Source organism: Micromesistius poutassou, assembly GCF_964030765.1.
Source record: "Micromesistius poutassou genome assembly, chromosome: 16".
NCBI classification, from domain to species: domain Eukaryota; kingdom Metazoa; phylum Chordata; class Actinopteri; order Gadiformes; family Gadidae; genus Micromesistius; species Micromesistius poutassou.
The window spans coordinates 15,628,585-15,650,112 of NC_140286.1; the positions used below are offsets into that span (position 1 = coordinate 15,628,585).

General features: G+C 52.4%; 2 protein-coding genes across 2 annotated transcripts in view; both read right to left on the minus strand.

Annotated features, from left to right (window-relative positions):
- LOC311360698 (phospholipid phosphatase 3-like) overlaps positions 1 to 1,930 on the minus strand; it is a gene marked incomplete at its 5' end in the record, with an annotated part of 13,878 nt that extends 11,948 nt beyond the window's left edge. The window contains 2 exons of the mRNA XM_084480807.1: positions 798 to 925; positions 1,828 to 1,930. Coding sequence (XP_084336933.1) covers positions 798 to 925; positions 1,828 to 1,930 — 231 coding nt within the window. The remainder of the gene's footprint in view (positions 1 to 797; positions 926 to 1,827) is intronic.
- Positions 1,931 to 2,521: 591 nt separating this feature from the next.
- LOC311360699 (uncharacterized protein) lies at positions 2,522 to 21,418 on the minus strand. Its single transcript, XM_084480808.1, has 18 exons — positions 21,283 to 21,418; positions 19,997 to 20,918; positions 19,278 to 19,454; positions 18,037 to 18,514; positions 17,183 to 17,304; positions 17,054 to 17,079; positions 16,771 to 16,927; positions 15,064 to 15,239; positions 14,490 to 14,652; positions 14,126 to 14,249; positions 13,180 to 13,211; positions 12,084 to 12,147; positions 11,885 to 11,919; positions 11,657 to 11,720; positions 8,615 to 8,713; positions 3,944 to 4,032; positions 3,169 to 3,202; positions 2,522 to 2,870 (listed from the first exon to the last, which is right to left on the minus strand). Exons 1-18 carry the CDS (start codon positions 21,289 to 21,291, stop codon positions 2,801 to 2,803), a joined length of 2,841 nt encoding a protein of 946 aa, XP_084336934.1. The 5' UTR covers positions 21,292 to 21,418; the 3' UTR covers positions 2,522 to 2,800.
- Between the last annotated feature and the right edge of the window lie 110 nt (positions 21,419 to 21,528).

Here is a 21,528-nt window from a genome sequence, read left to right on the forward strand (position 1 = left end):
GGGACACCTCCACACTCCTCTAGGAGGAGCAGTCAGGGGGAGGTGTCTCTCTCAGGGACACCTCCACACTCCTCTAGGAGGAGCAGTCAGGGTGAGGCGTCTCTCTCAGGGACACCTCCACACTCCGCTAGGAGGAGCAGTCAGGGTGAGGCGTCTCTCTCAGGGACACCTCCACACTCCTCTAGGAGGAGCAGTCAGGGTGAGGGCGTCTCTCTCAGGGACACCTCCACACTCCTCTAGGAGGAGCAGTCAGGGGGAGGGCGTCTCTCTCAGGGACACCTCCACACTCCTCTAGGAGGAGCGGTCAGGGTGAGGCGTCTCTCTCAGGGACACCTCCACACTCCTCTAGGAGGAGCAGTCAGGGTGAGGCGTCTCTCGCAGGGACACCTCCACACTCCTCTAGGAGGAGCGGTCAGGGTGAGGCGTCTCTCTCAGGGACACCTCCACACTCCTCTAGGAGGAGCAGTCAGGGTGAGGCGTCTCTCTCAGGGACACCTCCACACTCCTCTAGGAGGAGCAGTCAGGGTGAGGCGTCTCTCTCAGGGACACCTCCACACTCCTCTAGGAGGAGCAGTCAGGGGGAGGCGTCTCTCTCAGGGACACCTCCACACTCCTCTAGGAGGAGCAGTCAGGGTGAGGCGTCTCTCTCAGGGACACCTCCACACTCTGCTAGGAGGAGCCGGGGATCAGACCAGCGACCTTCCGGTTACCAGCCGACCCGCTGTACCTCCTGAACCGCTGCCGCCCCCGTACTCCAGTACGACCCCCCCCCCACTGTGCCGCTGGCCTGTGCTCACACGGTGATCTCCACTGGGCCTGAGGACGGTGGCCTCCTGCACGGAGAGCACACCTCTCGGTGAACTGAGGCCACGGAGTGGAGCTGTACTGGAGTACGGCCGGCGCGCCCACAGCCACACGATGTAGACTTTAGGGGGCAGACGGACCCGGGCGCGGTACAGACCCTGAAACCCTCTGCAGACCAGTCTTAAACAACACTGCTCTGGGTAGAGGTCAGAGGTCAGGCCCTCCCTGAGTTTATTACCCTAACCCTGGACCCTGGAGCATGGGTTGTGTTCTAGTCCCATGTGGTCTTTAGAAGATGCTTTTAGATGCTAATATAATAATATATGTTCCAATATCCAACAATTCATCAAGTTACTCACATTGTTGAACAATATTCAAGCAGACTCCCACTGGATATTAGAAACATACAATCCTTCACAGCGCTTCAACAACTGTCCTTTAATTAGGGACACACACACACACACACACACACACACACACACACACACACACACACACACACACACACACACACACACACACACACACACACACACACACACACACACACACACACACACACACACACGTTGCCAGATGTCAGGTCAAGAGGAATGCGAGACATCCTGCTAACGCAGTGACTGCAGTAGGAGGCAACAGTTGGGCAGCTGGAGGCGCCGACAGTGATGTTTATCCCACTCACTTTAAAACTTTCCGATTATAGGTCATTTTCATGCAGGATATTTGCAGTCCTATGCATTATTTAAGGATACCGTTATTCTCAAGTGCGTTACCACGTTTTCTTTTTAAAACTAATATTCCACTATCACGTTAGATTTACTGTCTATTTTTGGTTTGTTTTGTTGCCTAAACTATTGACTATCCAAAGTAGCATGCATTCATACAAAATGAAAAACAAACATTTAATTGTTAGGCTATATACCTATATCGCATTAAATGTAGGTTTTATAAGAAAGCTACAAATTCAAAAGTTAGTGTAGACATAGTTCTACTATAATACACTGCACGCAATGTGATCCATACCTAGGAACAAGCAGAAGAGGTCCACCCCGACCAGAAGCTTTCTCCGGCTGCTGTCCTTGCCGCTGCTCAGTGAAAGCCCTCCGTTCCTGCTTTCTGGTGCCATGCTCTTTTCATAGATCAAGCAGCGTTGCATTTAAACAATTAATAACGTTGATATAAAAAGGTAAAAAAAAAAAACTGAACTCGTTTGTAGTGGGGGCTATTGCAGCGATCACACACTAGTACGAGGAGTCAACTAGACTTGCTTGTCTTTCTACAAAGTTATATTTCTGGAAAGAAATGCTCATTAACAATTTTCTTCTCCCTTCTAGACTTGAAGTCTTCCCGTGAAATTCTTAGGGATGCGTGTGACGCCGGTTTAGTATCCTACCTTTTTAACATCCCGCACAAACCCATCGCCGAGGCCCGCCTCCTCAATTACAGCGACACTTAGCCCCGCCCCTTCCGGTATGACCCCTCCCACCGACCCGCCCCGAGTCTAAAGACCTCATCGAGACCTACAAATATAAAGTGACTGGTCTCAACTGTGTGTTGAGTTGCATTACTTTGGAGATTACAAAATGTGGTGGTGATGAACGCCTAAAACATTTATTATATATGAAACAATGTAAACTAAATGTATACACAACAAACATACAAACATCCAATAGTAACAACAATAACCGTGTCAATCAATTCAAAGCAACTAAAAGTGAATAATTGAGTGCCTTTTTTATTGCACACATTACTCTTCAGCAGAGAAAAAAATAATTAATTCAAGTGCATTATCAAACCAGTCAACAGAAACAAAAACATGATTACCATATACAGAACATAATCACCAGAACAGAATCAAACGGTGTCAACGTGCTGGGGAGAGTGGAGGTGAGGGAGCTGTAGAGGAACAAGAGGAACACATGAGGAGGTTGTGATGAAGCCGTCCAGTCCGGTGACAGCGCTGTGGTCCGCACTCACGTGGGGGGGGGGGGGGGGGTCAGAACGGGTCTGCATACAGCGGGGGCGGGGGGAGCAGCTCCAGCTGAGTGAAATCCATTTCCTGTTCACTGCCAACCCAACACATTACAATAAAGATCCACGGTGCTTCAGGATGACTCCAACGTCACCTGAAGTTCACCGTCCAAACTGAACCAGCAGTGAAGGAATTACTCATTTCAGTTGTTTAATATTCAGTATTCTTCCCTGTAACCACTTCATAAGACGGACGGGAAAGGCCTGAGTTACTCATCAAACAGCCCGTCAGGGGATTCAGGGAGGAGGTGAAGGATGAGGATTATGACCCCTTCCTAGGAAGGGTGTGATGACCCCTTCCTAGGAAGGGTGTGCGTAGGCGTGTCAACTCACAGATAGGGGGGCTCCTCCACCGCAGACAAGAAGCCTGACAAGACACACATGGGAAATAGACTTTAGTACATCAAACTACGTGTTCATCACTGGACAGAGACATCAAACTACGTGTTCATCACTGGACAGAGACATCAAACTACGTGTTCATCACCGGACAGAGACATCAAACTACGTGTTCATCACCGGACAGAGACATCAAACTACGTGTTCATCACCGGACAGAGACATCAAACTACGTGTTCATCACTGGACAGACATCAAACTACGTGTTCATCACTGGACAGAGACATCAAACTACGTGTTCATCACCGGACAGCCAACAGACATCAACATCACGGGGGACGTGTGGTATGTGCGGGGGAAGTGCAGTAATGAGGCGTGATGACAGGCGTGGATGTGGGGAGTCAGACACTTACTGGGTGGATCCACACTGGACACGAGCAAAGCCAGAGGCAGGGGAAGGAAAGGGATAAATTAATTTAGTATAACACACACACACACACACACACACACACACACACACACACACACACACACACACACACACACACACACACACACACACACACACACACACACACACACACACACACACACACACACACACACACACACACACACACACACGTTTCTGGAATGGGGGTATGTGGATCTCTAGAGGTACTTTAAAGGATTGCATGGGGAACTAGGAACATTTCTAAAAATGCTTCCTTTCCTCAAGTGATGAACGATTGTATAGGGGTTAAAGGAGCAAAAATAGATTGACTTCCACTGGTCTGCCGCTTTTCCACCGACAGTTCCAGCTCAACTCGCCACGACTTAGAGCGGCACCACTTGGTTTGGTTCAGGACACGTCTCCATCTGAAAGAACCTCTTCAACGTGGGGGGGGTCGCAGAGAACCTCTTCAACGTGGGCGGGTCGTAGAGAACCTCTTCAACGTGGGCGGGTCGTAGAAGAGAACCTCTTCAACGTGGGCGGGTCGTAGAGAACCTCTTCAACGTGGGCGGGTCGCAGAAGAGAACCTCTTCAACGTGGGCGGGTCATAGAAGAGAACCTCTTCAACGTGGGCGGGTCGTAGAGAACCTCTTCAAAGTGGGCGGGTCGTAGAGAACCTCTTCAACGTGGGCGGGTCGTAGAGAACCTCTTCAACGTGGGCGGGTCGTAGAGAACCTCTTCAACGTGGGCAGGTCGTAGAGAACCTCTTCAACGTGGGCGGGTCGTAGAAGAGAACCTCTTCAACGTGGGCGGGTCGTAGAAGAGAACCTCTTCAACGTGGGCGGGTCGTAGAAGAGAACCTCTTCAACGTGGGCGGGTCATAGAAGAGAACCTCTTCAACGTGGGCGGGTCGTAGAAGAGAACCTCTTCAACGTGGGCGGGTCGTAGAGAACCTCTTCAACGTGGGCGGGTCGTAGAGAACCTCTTCAACGTGGGTGGGTCGTAGAGAACCTCTTCAACGTGGGCGGGTCGTAGAGAACCTCTTCAACGTGGGCGGGTCGTAGAGAACCTCTTCAACGTGGGCGGGTCGTAGAAGAGAACCTCTTCAACGTGGGCGGGTCGTAGAGAACCTCTTCAACGTGGGCGGGTCGTAGAGAACCTCTTCAACGTGGGCGGGTCGTAGAGAACCTCTTCAACGTGGGCGGGTCGTAGAAGAGAACCTCTTCAACATGGGCGGGTCATAGAAGAGAACCTCTTCAACGTGGGCGGGTCGTAGAGAACCTCTTCAACGTGGGCGGGTCGTAGAGAACCTCTTCAACGTGGGCGGGTCGTAGAAGAGAACCTCTTCAACGTGGGCGGGTCGTAGAGAACCTCTTCAACGTGGGCGGGTCGTAGAGAACCTCTTCAACGTGGGCGGGTCGTAGAAGAGAACCTCTTCAACGTGGGCGGGTCGTAGAGAACCTCTTCAACGTGGGCGGGTCGTAGAAGAGAACCTCTTCAACGTGGGCGGGTCATAGAAGAGAACCTCTTCAACGTGGGCGGGTCGTAGAAGAGAACCTCTTCAACGTGGGCGGGTCGTAGAGAACCTCTTCAACGTGGGCGGGTCGTAGAGAACCTCTTCAACGTGGGTGGGTCGTAGAGAACCTCTTCAACGTGGGCGGGTCGTAGAGAACCTCTTCAACATGGGCGGGTCGTAGAAGAGAACCTCTTCAACGTGGGCGGGTCGTAGAGAACCTCTTCAACGTGGGCGGGTCGTAGAGAACCTCTTCAACGTGGGCGGGTCGTAGAAGAGAACCTCTTCAACGTGGGCGGGTCGTAGAGAACCTCTTCAACGTGGGCGGGTCGTAGAGAACCTCTTCAACGTGGGCGGGTCGTAGAGAACCTCTTCAACGTGGGCGGGTCATAGAAGAGAACCTCTTCAACGTGGGCGGGTCATAGAAGAGAACCTCTTCAACGTGGGCGGGTCATAGAAGAGAACCTCTTCAACGTGGGCGGGTCATAGAAGAGAACCTCTTCAACGTGGGCGGGTCATAGAAGAGAACCTCTTCAACGTGGGCGGGTCGTAGAAGAGAACCTCTTCAACGTGGGCGGGTCGTAGAAGAGAACCTCTTCAACGTGGGCGGGTCGTAGAAGAGAACCTCTTCAACGTGGGCGGGTCGTAGAAGAGAACCTCTTCAACGTGGGCGGGTCGTAGAGAACCTCTTCAACGTGGGCGGGTCGTAGAGAACCTCTTCAACGTGGGCGGGTCGTAGAAGAGAACCTCTTCAACGTGGGCGGGTCGTAGAGAACCTCTTCAACGTGGGCGGGTCGTAGAGAACCTCTTCAACGTGGGCGGGTCGTAGAGAACCTCTTCAACGTGGGCGGGTCGTAGAGAACCTCTTCAACGTGGGCGGGTCGTAGAGAACCTCTTCAACGTGGGCGGGTCGTAGAAGAGAACCTCTTCAACGTGGGCGGGTCGTAGAGAACCTCTTCAACGTGGGCGGGTCGTAGAGAACCTCTTCAACGTGGGCGGGTCGTAGAGAACCTCTTCAACGTGGGCGGGTCGTAGAAGAGAACCTCTTCAACGTGGGCGGGTCGTAGAAGAGAACCTCTTCAACGTGGGCGGGTCGTAGAAGAGAACCTCTTCAACGTGGGCGGGTCGTAGAGAACCTCTTCAACGTGGGCGGGTCGTAGAAGAGAACCTCTTCAACGTGGGCGGGTCGTAGAGAACCTCTTCAACGTGGGCGGGTCGTAGAGAACCTCTTCAACGTGGGCGGGTCGTAGAGAACCTCTTCAACGTGGGCGGGTCGTAGAAGAGAACCTCTTCAACGTGGGCGGGTCGTAGAGAACCTCTTCAACGTGGGCGGGTCGTAGAAGAGAACCTCTTCAACGTGGGCGGGTCGTAGAGAACCTCTTCAACGTGGGCGGGTCGTAGAAGAGAACCTCTTCAACGTGGGCGGGTCGTAGAGAACCTCTTCAATGTGGGCGGGTCGTAGAGAACCTCTTCAACGTGGGCGGGTCGTAGAGAACCTCTTCAACGTGGGCGGGTCGTAGAGAACCTCTTCAACGTGGGCGGGTCGTAGAGAACCTCTTCAACGTGGGCGGGTCGTAGAAGAGAACCTCTTCAACGTGGGCGGGTCGTAGAAGAGAACCTCTTCAACGTGGGCGGGTCGTAGAGAACCTCTTCAACGTGGGCGGGTCGTAGAAGAGAACCTCTTCAACGTGGGCGGGTCGTAGAGAACCTCTTCAACGTGGGCGGGTCGTAGAGAACCTCTTCAACGTGGGCGGGTCGTAGAAGAGAACCTCTTCAACGTGGGCGGGTCGTAGAGAACCTCTTCAACGTGGGCGGGTCGTAGAGAACCTCTTCAACGTGGGCGGGTCGTAGAGAACCTCTTCAACGTGGGCGGGTCGTAGAGAACCTCTTCAACGTGGGCGGGTCGTAGAGAACCTCTTCAACGTGGGCGGGTCGTAGAGAACCTCTTCAACGTGGGCGGGTCGTAGAGAACCTCTTCAACGTGGGCGGGTCGTAGAGAACCTCTTCAACGTGGGCGGGTCGTAGAAGAGAACCTCTTCAACGTGGGCGGGTCGTAGAGAACCTCTTCAACGTGGGCGGGTCGTAGAGAACCTCTTCAACGTGGGCGGGTCGTAGAAGAGAACCTCTTCAACGTGGGCGGGTCGTAGAAGAGAACCTCTTCAACGTGGGCGGGTCGTAGAGAACCTCTTCAACGTGGGCGGGTCGTAGAGAACCGCTTCAACGTGGGCGGGTCGTAGAGAACCTCTTCAACGTGGGCGGGTCGTAGAAGAGAACCTCTTCAACGTGGGCGGGTCGTAGAAGAGAACCTCTTCAACGTGGGCGGGTCGTAGAAGAGAACCTCTTCAACGTGGGCGGGTCGTAGAGAACCTCTTCAACGTGGGCGGGTCGTAGAGAACCTCTTCAACGTGGGCGGGTCGTAGAGAACCTCTTCAACGTGGGCGGGTCGTAGAGAACCTCTTCAACATGGGCGGGTCGTAGAGAACCTCTTCAACGTGGGCGGGTCGTAGAGAACCTCTTCAACGTGGGCGGGTCGTAGAGAACCTCTTCAACGTGGGCGGGTCGTAGAAGAGAACCTCTTCAACATGGGCGGGTCGTAGAAGAGAACCTCTTCAACGTGGGCGGGTCGTAGAAGAGAACCTCTTCAACGTGGGCGGGTCGTAGAGAACCTCTTCAACGTGGGCGGGTCGTAGAGAACCTCTTCAACGTGGGCGGGTCGTAGAGAACCTCTTCAACGTGGGCGGGTCGTAGAGAACCTCTTCAACGTGGGCGGGTCGTAGAAGAGAACCTCTTCAACGTGGGCGGGTCGTAGAAGAGAACCTCTTCAACATGGGCGGGTCGTAGAAGAGAACCTCTTCAACGTGGGCGGGTCGTAGAAGAGAACCTCTTCAACGTGGGCGGGTCGTAGAGAACCTCTTCAACGTGGGCGGGTCGTAGAAGAGAACCTCTTCAACGTGGGCGGGTCGTAGAGAACCTCTTCAACGTGGGCGGGTCGTAGAGAACCTCTTCAACGTGGGCGGGTCGTAGAAGAGAACCTCTTCAACCTCTTCCTTGATGGAGGTGAAACTCTGATCCATGTCCCCTCGGGAGCCAGTCCGTGGACTCCAGCCACGCCCGACACAACTTAACTTTGAGTGATTATTCCTGTTTACACTCTGCTAGCCAATCAGTGGCCAGCAGCCTGTTTACGTCACACAAAAGTACCTGCTCAGCTCGCTTGGAACCTCGACGGAGGTGCTATAAAAAAGTACCAGGTACCAGGTACTTTTTTTTGGCGATGGAAACGCAACAAAAGGCGGGCCGAGTGGAGGAGAGTGGAGCTGGTACTGTGGGTGGAACAGGGGCAGTCTAGAGTCAAGTGTGTCCCGACCATGAACTAAGTGGTTCCAGGTTTGATGCCAGCGGCCTCAACACTGCCTGTAGGCTGTTCACTTTGGATAACAATAGAGGAGCACTAGCAGTAGTGAGCAGGAGGTCAGGGAGACGCGGTGCTGTACTTGGTAGGAGTCACTCCACCGCTGCCTGTGGCCGCTACATAGTCTTCCTTGTTCTGCTGGAAGAAGGTGGCCAGTTTCTGGAGAGCTTCATGTCGGGTCCTGAGCGGTGGGAGATAAAACAACCTGCAGTCACTGATCAGCATCACACACACACACACACACACACACACACACACACACACACACACACACACACACACACACACACACACACACACACACACACACACACACACACACACACACACACACACACACACACACACACACACACACACACACACACACACACTTTTTTTTCCAGAACCTGTATTTTGTAATGTTAAAGGATAACTGAAGTATTGAGAGTTTATCAGGTAGATTAGTGGTTGTCAAACCTTTTCTTTTCAGCCGATCACTCCCCACAGAACATTTTTGGGAAAAAACTAAAATTTATTGAACATAAATAATGTCTGTGCATTTTATTTGACAGTGTAATCATAAATATTAATTACTCAAATTTTGTAAGGAAATAGTAAAATGAAATATGAAGTAGTGTAAGGACCATGTGCTTCACGCCCCAGGGCTCAGAGCAGGTAGAGCTTCAGAACATCAACTACATTCTCCTGAAACAGACAACATTCGGTGTTTCTGGATTCTCCTTTCTGCTTGTTTTTAGATTTACATTTCAAGCACTTTTATTTTGCCTAGCTTTCATCATTTAACCTTTAACCTTTTAGTTACCTAGAGTTAACTAAGACTTAACCCCTATGGCCCCTGCAGTGGTCGGGGGTCCAGCCTAACGCACACCCTGGTGGAGAACCACTGAGGGAGAGAACGCTGGGACCGTAGAGAACCAGAGAGAACGCTGGGACCGTAGAGAACCAGAGAGAACGCTGGGACCGTAGAGAACCAGAGAGAACGCTGGGACCGTAGAGAACCACTGAGAGAACGCTGGGACCGTAGAGAACCACTGAGAGAACGCTGGGACCGTAGAGAACCACTGAGAGAACGCTGGGACCGTAGAGAACCAGAGAGAACGCTGGGACCGTAGAGAACCACTGAGAGAACGCTGGGACCGTAGAGAACCAGAGAGAACGCTGGGACCGTAGAGAACCACTGAGAGAACGCTGGGACCGTAGAGAACCACTGAGAGAACGCTGGGACCGTAGAGAACCAGAGAGAACGCTGGGACCGTAGAGAACCACTGAGAGAACGCTGGGACCGTAGAGAACCAGAGAGAACGCTGGGACCGTAGAGAACCACTGAGAGAACGCTGGGACCGTAGAGAACCAGAGAGAACGCTGGGACCGTAGAGAACCACTGAGGGAGAGAACGCTGGGACCGTAGAGAACCAGAGAGAACGCTGGGACCGTAGAGAACCACTGAGAGAACGCTGGGACCGTAGAGAACCACTGAGAGAACGCTGGGACCGTAGAGAACCAGAGAGAACGCTGGGACCGTAGAGAACCACTGAGAGAACGCTGGGACCGTAGAGAACCACTGAGAGAACGCTGGGACCGTAGAGAACCAGAGAGAGAACGCTGGGACCGTAGAGAACCAGAGAGAGAACGCTGGGACCGTAGAGAACCACTGAGAGAACGCTGGGACCGTAGAGAACCAGAGAGAACGCTGGGACCGTAGAGAACCACTGAGAGAACGCTGGGACCGTAGAGAACCACTGAGAGAACGCTGGGACCGTAGAGAACCACTGAGAGAACGCTGGGACCGTAGAGAACCACTGAGAGAACGCTGGGACCGTAGAGAACCAGAGAGAACGCTGGGACCGTAGAGAACCACTGAGAGAACGCTGGGACCGTAGAGAACCACTGAGAGAACGCTGGGACCGTAGAGAACCACTGAGAGAACGCTGGGACCGTAGAGAACCACTGAGAGAACGCTGGGACCGTAGAGAACCACTGAGAGAACGCTGGGACCGTAGAGAACCAGAGAGAACGCTGGGACCGTAGAGAACCACTGAGAGAACGCTGGGACCGTAGAGAACCAGAGAGAACGCTGGTGGTTACCGTGGTTACAGGCCCAACGCTTCTCAAAGTGTCATCTAAAAGACTTCAGTGTGTTGATGAAGACAAAAAGGGACGTCCTGTTACAACTCAACTCAACTTCAGAGTGCTTCCAGAGAACCCATTATTGTGTGTTGTACGTCCTGGCACTTAGTACTTAGCATTGGGTAGCATCTTATTCTAGCCATCTTTGTTGAATGGGTTAACCTTGTAAGTGCTTGGCACTTATTTCTATGAACATCCTTACTGTACCCACAGCGATATATTGCTGTTTCTCTTTCTTCTGACTAATGTATTTATTGTTAAGTCACTTAAAGTAAATGTAAACAGACAGGAACAAGTGACAGGTAAAGAACAAAGGTTCTCCGTAAGGATCTCTTCCGTAAATCAGACACTAAGGACAATCTGAGCTCCTCCATTGCCACTGTGCTGATGCCCTGAGGGTTGAACAGGCTGAAGTGGTCCTTCTCAATACTAGCTCAATGTGAAGAACTGTCATTCGCATTCGTCACCTCGCAACCAAGGACAGAGGGATCACCTTGGACTCCTTGTATGAGAGACATCCGTCTCATGTTAACGGTTACATGGTTCTTTTCCATGCCCCAGACTAATAAATAAAAACAGTGCAATATAAACATGATCCATCTCAATCCCTTAGTGATAAAACCCCAAACCTTTTGAAGAGATGGGTTTCTTTAGTATCACAATGTGTTGGTGTGTAAGCCCAGAGGGGTCACCAGGGCGCGTAGGACAGAGGCTCAAGCACTTAAGGACACCCTCAACACACACATTTACTTTCATTCTTGCATTCAAAGCTTTGCTGTCGCATTAGTAAAAATGCTATTATATATCATCATTAAAATTAAACGTTGCACATCACATCAAAAAGCCCCCATCCGTCGACGGCCGGAGGCTGGGAGAACGCAGAGTGACAAGGTTCCTTTAAGCAATTTACACAACAACACTAATGGTTTACTTCAGAGAGCGAGTGAGTAGAGTGAGAGAGAGAGTGAGTAGAGTGAGAGAGCTGGAGACGTACTGTGTGTGCAGGTCTTCACGGTTGGCATCGCTCAGTGTGTGTAGAGCGCTAGGATGGCTGCACACTGCCAGAGGAAACAAGGAGATCCATCAGACACTGAAGCTTAAGGTCAGAGGAACAGAACAGAGAAGACGTCTGGAGGGAGATCCTAGCATGGGCCCAGGGAGGGGCTGACACACTGACCCCTGCAGCCTGTCCTCTCCTACCACTAACACACCGGATACTCACTCATCTCTGGCAGAGACGTCTGCTGATGGAAGCTACTGCAAAGTATCAGAGGGGAAATAATTAATGTATTCCTGCATTAATAATAACACATTAAAACATACTATTTGCATGTTTTTGTCATTCATGTAAAACACTAATTCTAAATAGCGTCGCCATTAGCATTGCAAATGTTTGCTGAATATATAAAAGGCTCTCTTACCGGCTCTCATTGGAGGGGGAAAGTGTCTCATCTTCACAGGCCCATTCCTCGCTGTCATCTGTGACTGAGGAACAGAAATCAATAAATCAATAAATCAATAAATCAAGGCAAAACACATGTTGATCATCAGAGATGTGGTGACGTCAGAGCGACTCGGCGCCAGGCACACAACACACTTCAGGGCCCTGATGACCCCCTGATGACCCCCGCTCTCATCAACACACTTCCTGCCAGCAGTCTGCTTAGCGCTGCGCAGCATCACTCAGAGAAATGACATCACTCCTATTTCTCTGATAGTGTACTAGGAGGGGCCAGTAGTTAAAGATCCCATATCCGGCTTTATTAGGGTTAATAATTACTACTAGAACAGGGTAACATGTATGTTAGAAATACCCCTTATTATTCTCACTGTTCATTTCTGCAAAACCAATTTCATCATCTTTCAAAAACGTTTTCTATCACGTCACTTTAAGGCCCTCCTCCCGAGTAGCCCAGACTGCTGTGATTGGTCAGCACGCCCACTCTGTTGCGATTGGTTGAATGCTTTGTGTGTGCGTTGGTAAATTCAAACCCCCGAGAAGTTGTAAACATTGCAGGTAGTCAGGAGGCGGGACTTCTGCACTCCAGCCCCGCCCACTGCAGTCTGACGTCACACTGTTACGGAGTAAAGTTTGAGCGCAAACGAGCTGTTTCACCTCTTATTGAGGGCCGTTCTCGTGGGCCGAATACGCCCCCTGGCTCGGACTTAGCTTAGCAGACGTAAAACATGAATACATACGTCATTTAACAGTCTAGAACAAAAGGAAAAGTGGAAAAAGCATGACATCACCCCTTTAAGAACAGACATAAAGCATGACATCACCCCTTTAAGAACAGACATAAAGCATGACATCACCCCTTTAAGAACAGACATAAAGCATGACATCACCCCTTTAAGAACAGACATAAAGCATGACATCACCCCTTTAAGAACAGACATAAAGCATGACATCACCCCTTTAAGAACAGACATAAAGCATGACATCACCCCTTTAAGAACAGACATAAAGCATGACATCACCCCTTTAAGAACAGACATAAAGCAGTGGTCACTCACAGCTGCTGGTGAGAACCGGGTAGTTAGAAGACCTGAGGAAGCAACAGAAACAAGCTGCTGAGTGGACTCTAGTGGTGGACTGACTCTAGTGGTGGACTGACTCTAGTGGTGGACTGACTCTAGTGGTGGACTGACTCTAGTGGTGGACTGACTCTAGTGGGGGGGGGACTGACTCTAGTGGTGGACTGACTCTAGTGGTGGACTGACTCTAGTGGTGGACTGACTCTAGTGGTGGACTGACTCTAGTGGACTGACTCTAGTGGTGGACTGACTCTAGTGGTGGACTGACTCTAGTGGTGGACTGACTCTAGTGGTGGACTGACTCTAGTGGACTGACTCTAGTGGACTGACTCTAGTGGACTGACTCTAGTGGTGGACTGACTCTAGTGGTGGACTGACTCTAGTGGTGGACTGACTCTAGTGGTGGACTGACTCTAGTGGACTGACTCTAGTGGTGGACTGACTCTAGTGGTGGACGGACTCTAGTGGGGGACGGACTCTAGTGGGGGACGGACTCTAGTGGGGGACGGACTCTAGTGGGGGACGGACTCTAGTGGGGGACGGACTCTAGTGGGGGACGGACTCTAGTCGGGGGGGGACTCTAGTGGGGGACGGACTCTAGTGGGGGACGGACTCTAGTGGGGGACGGACTCTAGTGGGGGACGGACTCTAGTGGGGGACGGACTCTAGTGGGGGACGGACTCTAGTGGGGGACGGACTCTAGTGGGGGACGGACTCTAGTGGGGGGGGGACTCTAGTGGGGGGGGGACTCTAGTGGGGGGGGGACTCTACTGGGGGACTCTACTGGGGGACTCTACTGGGGGACTCTACTGGGGGACTCTACTGGGGGACTCTACTGGGGGACTCCAGTGGGGGACTCCAGTGATGGATTGATGAGTGTTTGGGTGGAGAGGAATCCTTTTAAGGCCATGGCAACACCTGGTACCTGCTGCTGATGCTGACGGTGTCCACCTCCATGGTGCCTTCTCTCCGGGCCGCCTGGGCCGTCTTGCCCAGCTCCAGCATCTCCTGGATGTTCAGCTCCACATTCATCACAGAGATGTAGCCATCTGCCCAGAGAACACCATGTTAGGACCACAAAGCCTCCAATCGCAACAGGGGAAACGATGCAGTGATAGAAGCCATGGCTGGATGCTGAACCCTGGTCAGGAAACTTCAACTTAGAAACAGGAAACTTAGTTTTCCGCCAATTTCAGACATCAATTTCCCCACAGGGACGAAGAAAGTGTTTCTTCTCCAAGTTAGTAGTTTACTTACTTACTAGAAACAAAAGGTGATTCCAGACTCACACTGTCGGCTGGCGTCGCGGGCCAGCCAGCGTCCTTTGGGACAGCTGTTGGTGCGGATGATGCTGACCATGTCTCCGCTGGTGACCGGCAGGTCGTTCTTCTTATGCACCTTGCTGGCCACCATCACTTTGGCGTGGTACAGCGGCTCCTCCACGCCCGTCACCTGGGACACACAGTTGACCAGGGCTGCAGCACCACCAGGTCACTTTGAGCTCCCATATGACACCCAGAGGGGTGAACAAGCAGCCAGACGCCCTGCTGCTTTTAGGTCATCGTTTAGGAAGTATAATGGTTTCATTGTTTTGGATGATCGAAAATGGTATCTATGGTACACACACACACACACACACACACACACACACACACACACACACACACACACACACACACACACACACACACACACACACACACACACACACACACACACACACACACACACACACACACACACCTCCCTCTATGGCCTCTGCCGTTTCATATTAACCTTGAAGTTAACATTGAAAAGCTAAAAGGTGAGAGACTCCCAAGCGGAGCGAGCTGGTAAACTAGGGGCTGTGGATGAAAACATTACCTTGAACTTCTTTTTCATTCCGGTCTCCCTCTTCTCCTTCTCCTTCTGCTCCTTCTTCTCCTTCTCCTGCCGCTGCCTCTCCCTCTTCTTGTGCTCCTTGTGCTCACTGTGCTCGGGGCTCTGGCGGTCCCTGCTCACAACAGACACCGACGCTTCAGAAAAACAAGCTCCTTTTGATTCATTTTAACTTGGCACCCATTAAGTCACTTTAGGGACACAGTTATCCAAAGCGAGGTACAGTGAATTTAGCTCCACCTCATTCATCGAGGCAGCTTGCTAAAGGATCCTAGGCTGTGGAAACTGAGGATCAAACCCAAGTACGCCGCATACGATGTGCATCGATACAAAAAGGTAATTGAGCAAGTTAAGAAGACACAGTTTGTCGTGAAACGGTTGAAGAAGAAAAATACTTCATTAGAAAGACTACACATAAGTGACATGATCCCTCCACAAGCTGCCCGGCGCGGCTGAGGCCCCGTGACGGCCTGGTCCCTCAGACAGGATGTGGTCACACTGGTCTGGGGCCCCGTGACGCCTGGTCCCTCAGACAGGATGTGGTCACACTGGTCTGAGGCCCCGTGACGCCTGGTCCCTCAGACAGGATGTGGTCACACTGGTCTGAGGCCCCGTGACGCCTGGTCCCTCAGACAGGATGTGGTCACACTGGTCTGAGGCCCCGTGACGCCTGGTCCCTCAGACAGGATGTGGTCACACTGGTCTGAGGCCCCGTGACGCCTGGTCCCTCAGACAGGATGTGGTCACACTGGTCTGGCTCGTTCTGCTTCCTGGCTGGTGGCAGATAACCTGCTTCCAGCCATGCTGGGTTGGTGACGTGCATTGTGCCAGACGTAGTGAGATGTAGTGCACTGAGCAGTTCCACACAAAACTAAATGTTATTTTACTGTTTTAGGAGAAACTAACTTTTGTCACTTTCAAAATACATACATTTGGAACTGAAAAACTTCTGTAAGTCACTTCAAACAGGGTAAAAAAATATTCCTCTCTCTACCTATTTATCCAAAGATGAAAAATGATGACTCAATCTCTATACCCCAGGTAGACCTGTAGTATACCACTTCATCGCCCATCACTGCTTTGCCTTTATGCATGTATATTTGTCAATTATGGCCCCCGTTGCACTCCTGGTCATCCCTGGAAGGAGGGACCCCCCACTCTGCGTTCCTCCACATTTCTTCCTTGCTAAGTGTTTTCTCTTGCCCTTTAATTGAATACCTGAGGAAATGAGGATGGACTGAATGGCTGAGCTCTGATGGCCGGCCGCCCCTGTGGATCACAGACACAATGAATCCACTCTCTCCTGGACAGCATCCAGGGACCAGTGAGCTATACGTACCAGGGACCAGTGAGCTATACGTACCAGGGACCAGTGAGCTATACGTACCAGGGACCAGTGAGCTATACGTACCAGGGACCAGTGAGCTATACGTACCAGGGACCAATGAGCTATACGTACCAGGGACCAGTGAGCTATACGTACCAGTGAGCTATACGTACCAGGGACCAGTGAGCTATACGTACCAGGGACCAGTGAGCTATACGTACCAGGGACCAGTGAGCTATACGTACCAGGGACCAGTGAGCTATACGTACCAGGGACCAGTGAGCTATACGTACCAGGGACCAGTGAGCTATACGTACCAGGGACCAGTGAGCTATACGTACCAGGGACCAGTGAGCTATACGTACCAGGGACCAGTGAGCTATACGTACCAGGGACCAGTGAGCTATACGTACCAGGGACCAGTGAGCTATACGTACCAGGGACCAGTGAGCTATACGTACCAGGGACCAGTGAGCTATACGTACCAGGGATTGCGAGGCCATATGTTAAGGCGGGACTCTTCTTTCTGGGGGAGAAGGAGACGTTATTTTGTATTTCGATGTGCAGTTGACGACCTGGAGGAACAGAGTCATTGTAGCCATGAATGTAACGGTGTTGGGCGAGCGATGTTGGGATGCATAACATTACCACGTCATTGCTGTCAGCATATGGATCTGTAAGAAATGACCAATAGTTATCATTTCATAATGGCTGATAGACTAAACTAAATATGAAATGCAACATTAACAACGGTTTCAGAGTTGAGTCGTTTCTTACTTTGGGGTCGTTTATGTTCCTTTAGTGTCCATGAGTTCTGGCCGCTGAGGTACCCGTTGATGGTCTCCACGTCTTCGTACAGGTTTTCACAGGTGCCATGGTAACCGTCGGGCTGGGGGGAGCTACGCACACCAGTCAAGTTCTCTAAATCCTCTCCGAAAAATCACACATTTCACTTTGGAGTTGAATTTCAACTGAGCTGTGCTCAGACACCGAGACAGACACAGAGACAGACAGACAGACACAGAGACAGACAGAGACAGACAGACAGACACAGAGACAGACACAGAGACAGACAGAGACAGACAGACATAGAGACAGACAGACACAGAGACAGAGACAGACAGACAGACAGACAGAGACAGACAGACACAGACAGACACAGAGACACAGACAGACACAGAGACACAGACAGACACAGACAGACACAGAGACACAGACAGACTCAGAGACAGAGACAGACTCAGAGACAGACAGAGACAGAGACAGAGACAGACAGACAGACACAGACAGCCACAGAGACAGACACAGAGACAGCCACAGACAGACAGAGACAGACAGACACAGAGACAGACACAGAGACAGACACAGACAGACTCAGAGACAGAGACAGACACAGAGACAGCCACAGACACAGACACACAGACAGCCACAGACAGACAGACAGAGACAGACAGACACAGAGACAGACAGCTACAAAGACAGCCACAGACAGACAGCCACAGACAGACAGACACAGACAGACAGACACAGACAGACAGACACAGACAGACAGACAGACAGACACAGAGACAGCCACAGACAGACACACAGACAGACAGACAGACAGAGACAGACACAGAGACAGACCTTACCTGGGCTGTGATTCGCTCCAGTCAGCCAGAGCTGCATGTCCGACGGGGCCCTCCTCCTCGGGGGGGGGGCGGGCCTCAGAAGCCCCAGGACGGCCCCCCCCTGCAGCAGTGGAGCCGTGCTGCGGCACTGGAGGCGGTTCAGGGGTCCCCTGGAGGCCCGGACCGCACTCGGGGGCCCCGGGCCCCGGGAGAGCGGAGAGGTCCGGGGGATCAGGGAGGCTGGGCGGCTCCTGGAGGTCAAAGGTCAAAGGGTCTGCAGGCTCACACTCCAGGGCCTCAGAACACGTCCCAGGGCTCAGCGGCGGGGGGGGCTCAAAGTCCATGAACTGGAGGGCCTCCACCACGGGGGGGGGGCTGTCCTCCGCTCCGCTCCCCGGGGGCTCACAGTCGGGGAAGTCTGGCGCGTCCAGTAAGGCGGCGTCAGCGGCTGATTGGTCGGGTACGAGGTCTCCCACAGGGGGCGGGCTCAGACCTGGTGCTGGAGGGACAGAAACCACACAGCCTCATCACAGCCTCATCACTGCCTCATCACAGCCTCATCACAGCCCTCATCACTGCCCTCATCACTGCCCTCATCACTGCCCTCATCACTGCCCTCATCACAGGCCTCATCACAGCCTCATCACAGCCTCATCACTGCCCTCATCACTGCCTCATCACAGCCCTCATCACTGCCTCATCACAGCCCTCATCACAGCCTCATCACAGCCCTCATCACAGCCTCATCACAGCCCTCATCACAGCCTCATCACAGCCTCATCACAGCCTCATCACAGCCTCATCACTCCACCCCCCTATGCAAACCTCTACTCTATCTTAAACCATTCATACGTCAAATAACTGCTGCCATGGCTGACCCTGGACCCCCCCAGCACCTCAGACCAGGGCTGGACCCCCCCAGCACCTCAGACCAGGGCTGGACCCCCCCAGCACCTCAGACCAGGGCTGGACCCCCCCAGCACCTCAGACCAGGGCTGGACCCTGGACCCCCCCAGCACCTCAGACCAGGGCTGGACCCCCCCAGCACCTCAGACCAGGGCTGGACCCCCCCAGCACCTCAGACCAGGGCTGTCAAAATTGCTCAAAAATGACGTTTGAATATTCGCTCAAAAAAACCCATATATTCAAAGTATTAGAATATCTATATTATGTCAATAACAGGACAAACTAATACAACGAGACATAACTACTCTTGTATAGGTAGTTTATCTAAGAGGTATGTAACTCTCTCTCTCTCTCACCCTGGGCTGGCCGGTAGAAGCCCAGGTCTACACATGGTGGCCTGGGGGGCTTGGCGGGCGCCGGCCCCAGCAGGGCTGCGTCCAGGAGGGGCCTCATCGGGGGGGCGGGCGGCTGGGGCGCTCCTCGTCCACGAGGGCCCCTGTGGAGCTGCTGCTGCTCCACGGCCGTCTCTGCCCCTGGAGCACAAGACACCCACTCACTGACACGCTTCTTTTAACATTTGCATAAAAAACCATAAAAGATGAATGCATGCACACACTACTACACTACCACACTACCACACTATCACACTACCACTACACAAATGAGTCCAAACAACAAAGATGAATGCATACACGCACTACCACACTACCACACTATCACACTACCACACTATCACACTACCACTACACAAATGAGTCCAAACAACAAAGATGAATGCATACACGCACTACCACACTACCACACTATCACACTATCACACTATCACACTACCACACTATCACACTACCACACTATCACACTATCACACTATCACACTACCACACTATCACACTACCACACTATCACACTACCACACTGCCACACTACCACACTATCACACTACCACACTATCACACTACCACATTACCACACTATCACACTACCACACTATCACACTACCACACTATCACACTACCACATTACCACACTACCACTACACAAATGAGTCCACACAACGGCAGCCTGTTGTACTCACTGTGCGCGGCCGCGCCCGCCCGGAAGAACGGTCGGGCAGAGACGCACGCCAAGTTGGGCAGACACACCGGGGACGGAACCGGGAAGTCTGCCTCGCTGGTCTCTACGGCCTTCCACAGCGAGGACGCCATCTTCCCCGCGGTGACGGCGGTGGTGGCGGCGGCGGGGGGGGAGACCTCAGGGGGGGGCAGACAGCTGGCCTTGCAGGACAGCAGCACGTGCCGGTGAGTGAACTTCCTCTTGGCCCGCTCTAAGGTGCTCATGATGCGGCTGTCCGAGTCCCCGCTGGTGTCCCGCGCTGGGGGGGTCACGTCTCCCCCTGGGGGGCGGGGGGCCCTGTCCTGGCCCTGGAGGGGGGGCAGCTCACCAGGTCTGCTGTGGGTCAGTGAGGCAGCGGGGGCAGACTCCTCGGGGGCTGTGGGGCCCTTAGATGGTTTAGGAGCTTTGAAGGGGAGGAGCAGGCCCTTCCTCTTGGTCCTGGTGGAGGGCAGGGTCTCCGCCGGCGCCTCCACCAGCTGTTGAGGCTCCTTGGTGGATGCGGCCGGGTGCAGCGGATGGTCCTTCATAGGGGGAGGGGGAAGGACCAGGTGCCCCTCTAGGACAGAATGCCTCGCTGCTGTTGGTGGTGCCATGTTGTCGTCTCCATTCCTGGTTCGTGTCCGAAGGGACGTTTGGGGAGGGAAAGAAATGGGACGCTTGCCCCCAGAGGCCCTCAGTTCGCTTCTGAAGATGACCCGGGGAACGGCCTGCGATCCGTTCTCCACCGCGCTGTGGAGCTCGTTCAGGACGGAGGAGCAGTGGCCGCCGGGCGGGGGGACGTGTCGCGGCTTCTCGGCGATCGTCGGTCGGGTGTTCTTGGCCTGAGCCAGGGCAGCCTCCTCCTGGAACTTGGCCCTCAGAGCTTTGAAATTGATCGGTCCGTCCTTGAATAAATAATGCGTTATCGGTTATCGACTATCCATGTTAGCGTATCAGCAAAGGCTCCATGTGGTGGTTCGTCTTGGATTCTTCGTTAATTAGTCTCAATTAAATAAACATTATTGAGTCTAATACAAGGAGCTGAAAGCTCATGTATCAAAAAGCTAATAGCCTACATGTGGATGAATGGAGCCAGCCTACTGTAAAGTGTATATATAAAGAGCTAGAATTTAACCTTATAATCATATCTTATATATTTAATCTTATGTCGAATTCTGCTTATCGGTCTCTCTCGTGTATATCAATAACACTTAAACTAGTTCGGAAGTAAAACGAAAAGCAATCGTTTCATTCACTTGTTGACGTTACCTGTTCCATTGTTATTCTTTTATCATCCAGAAATGACCTGTCGCAGACAACAGAGCAGCTTGGAGCTCGCCCGGCGCTACTATTAAAGAAGCACGCTGCCACTCCTCATCTCCAGCGCGCTGGAGCCAAGTGGGCGACGCAAACAATTCGAACGACCCGCCGCGGAACCCACGCGGTATAATGTGCGTGAAGGAGCGTGTGCGTGTGCGCGTGCGCGTGTGTGTACAGATGAATCCCAATATTGAC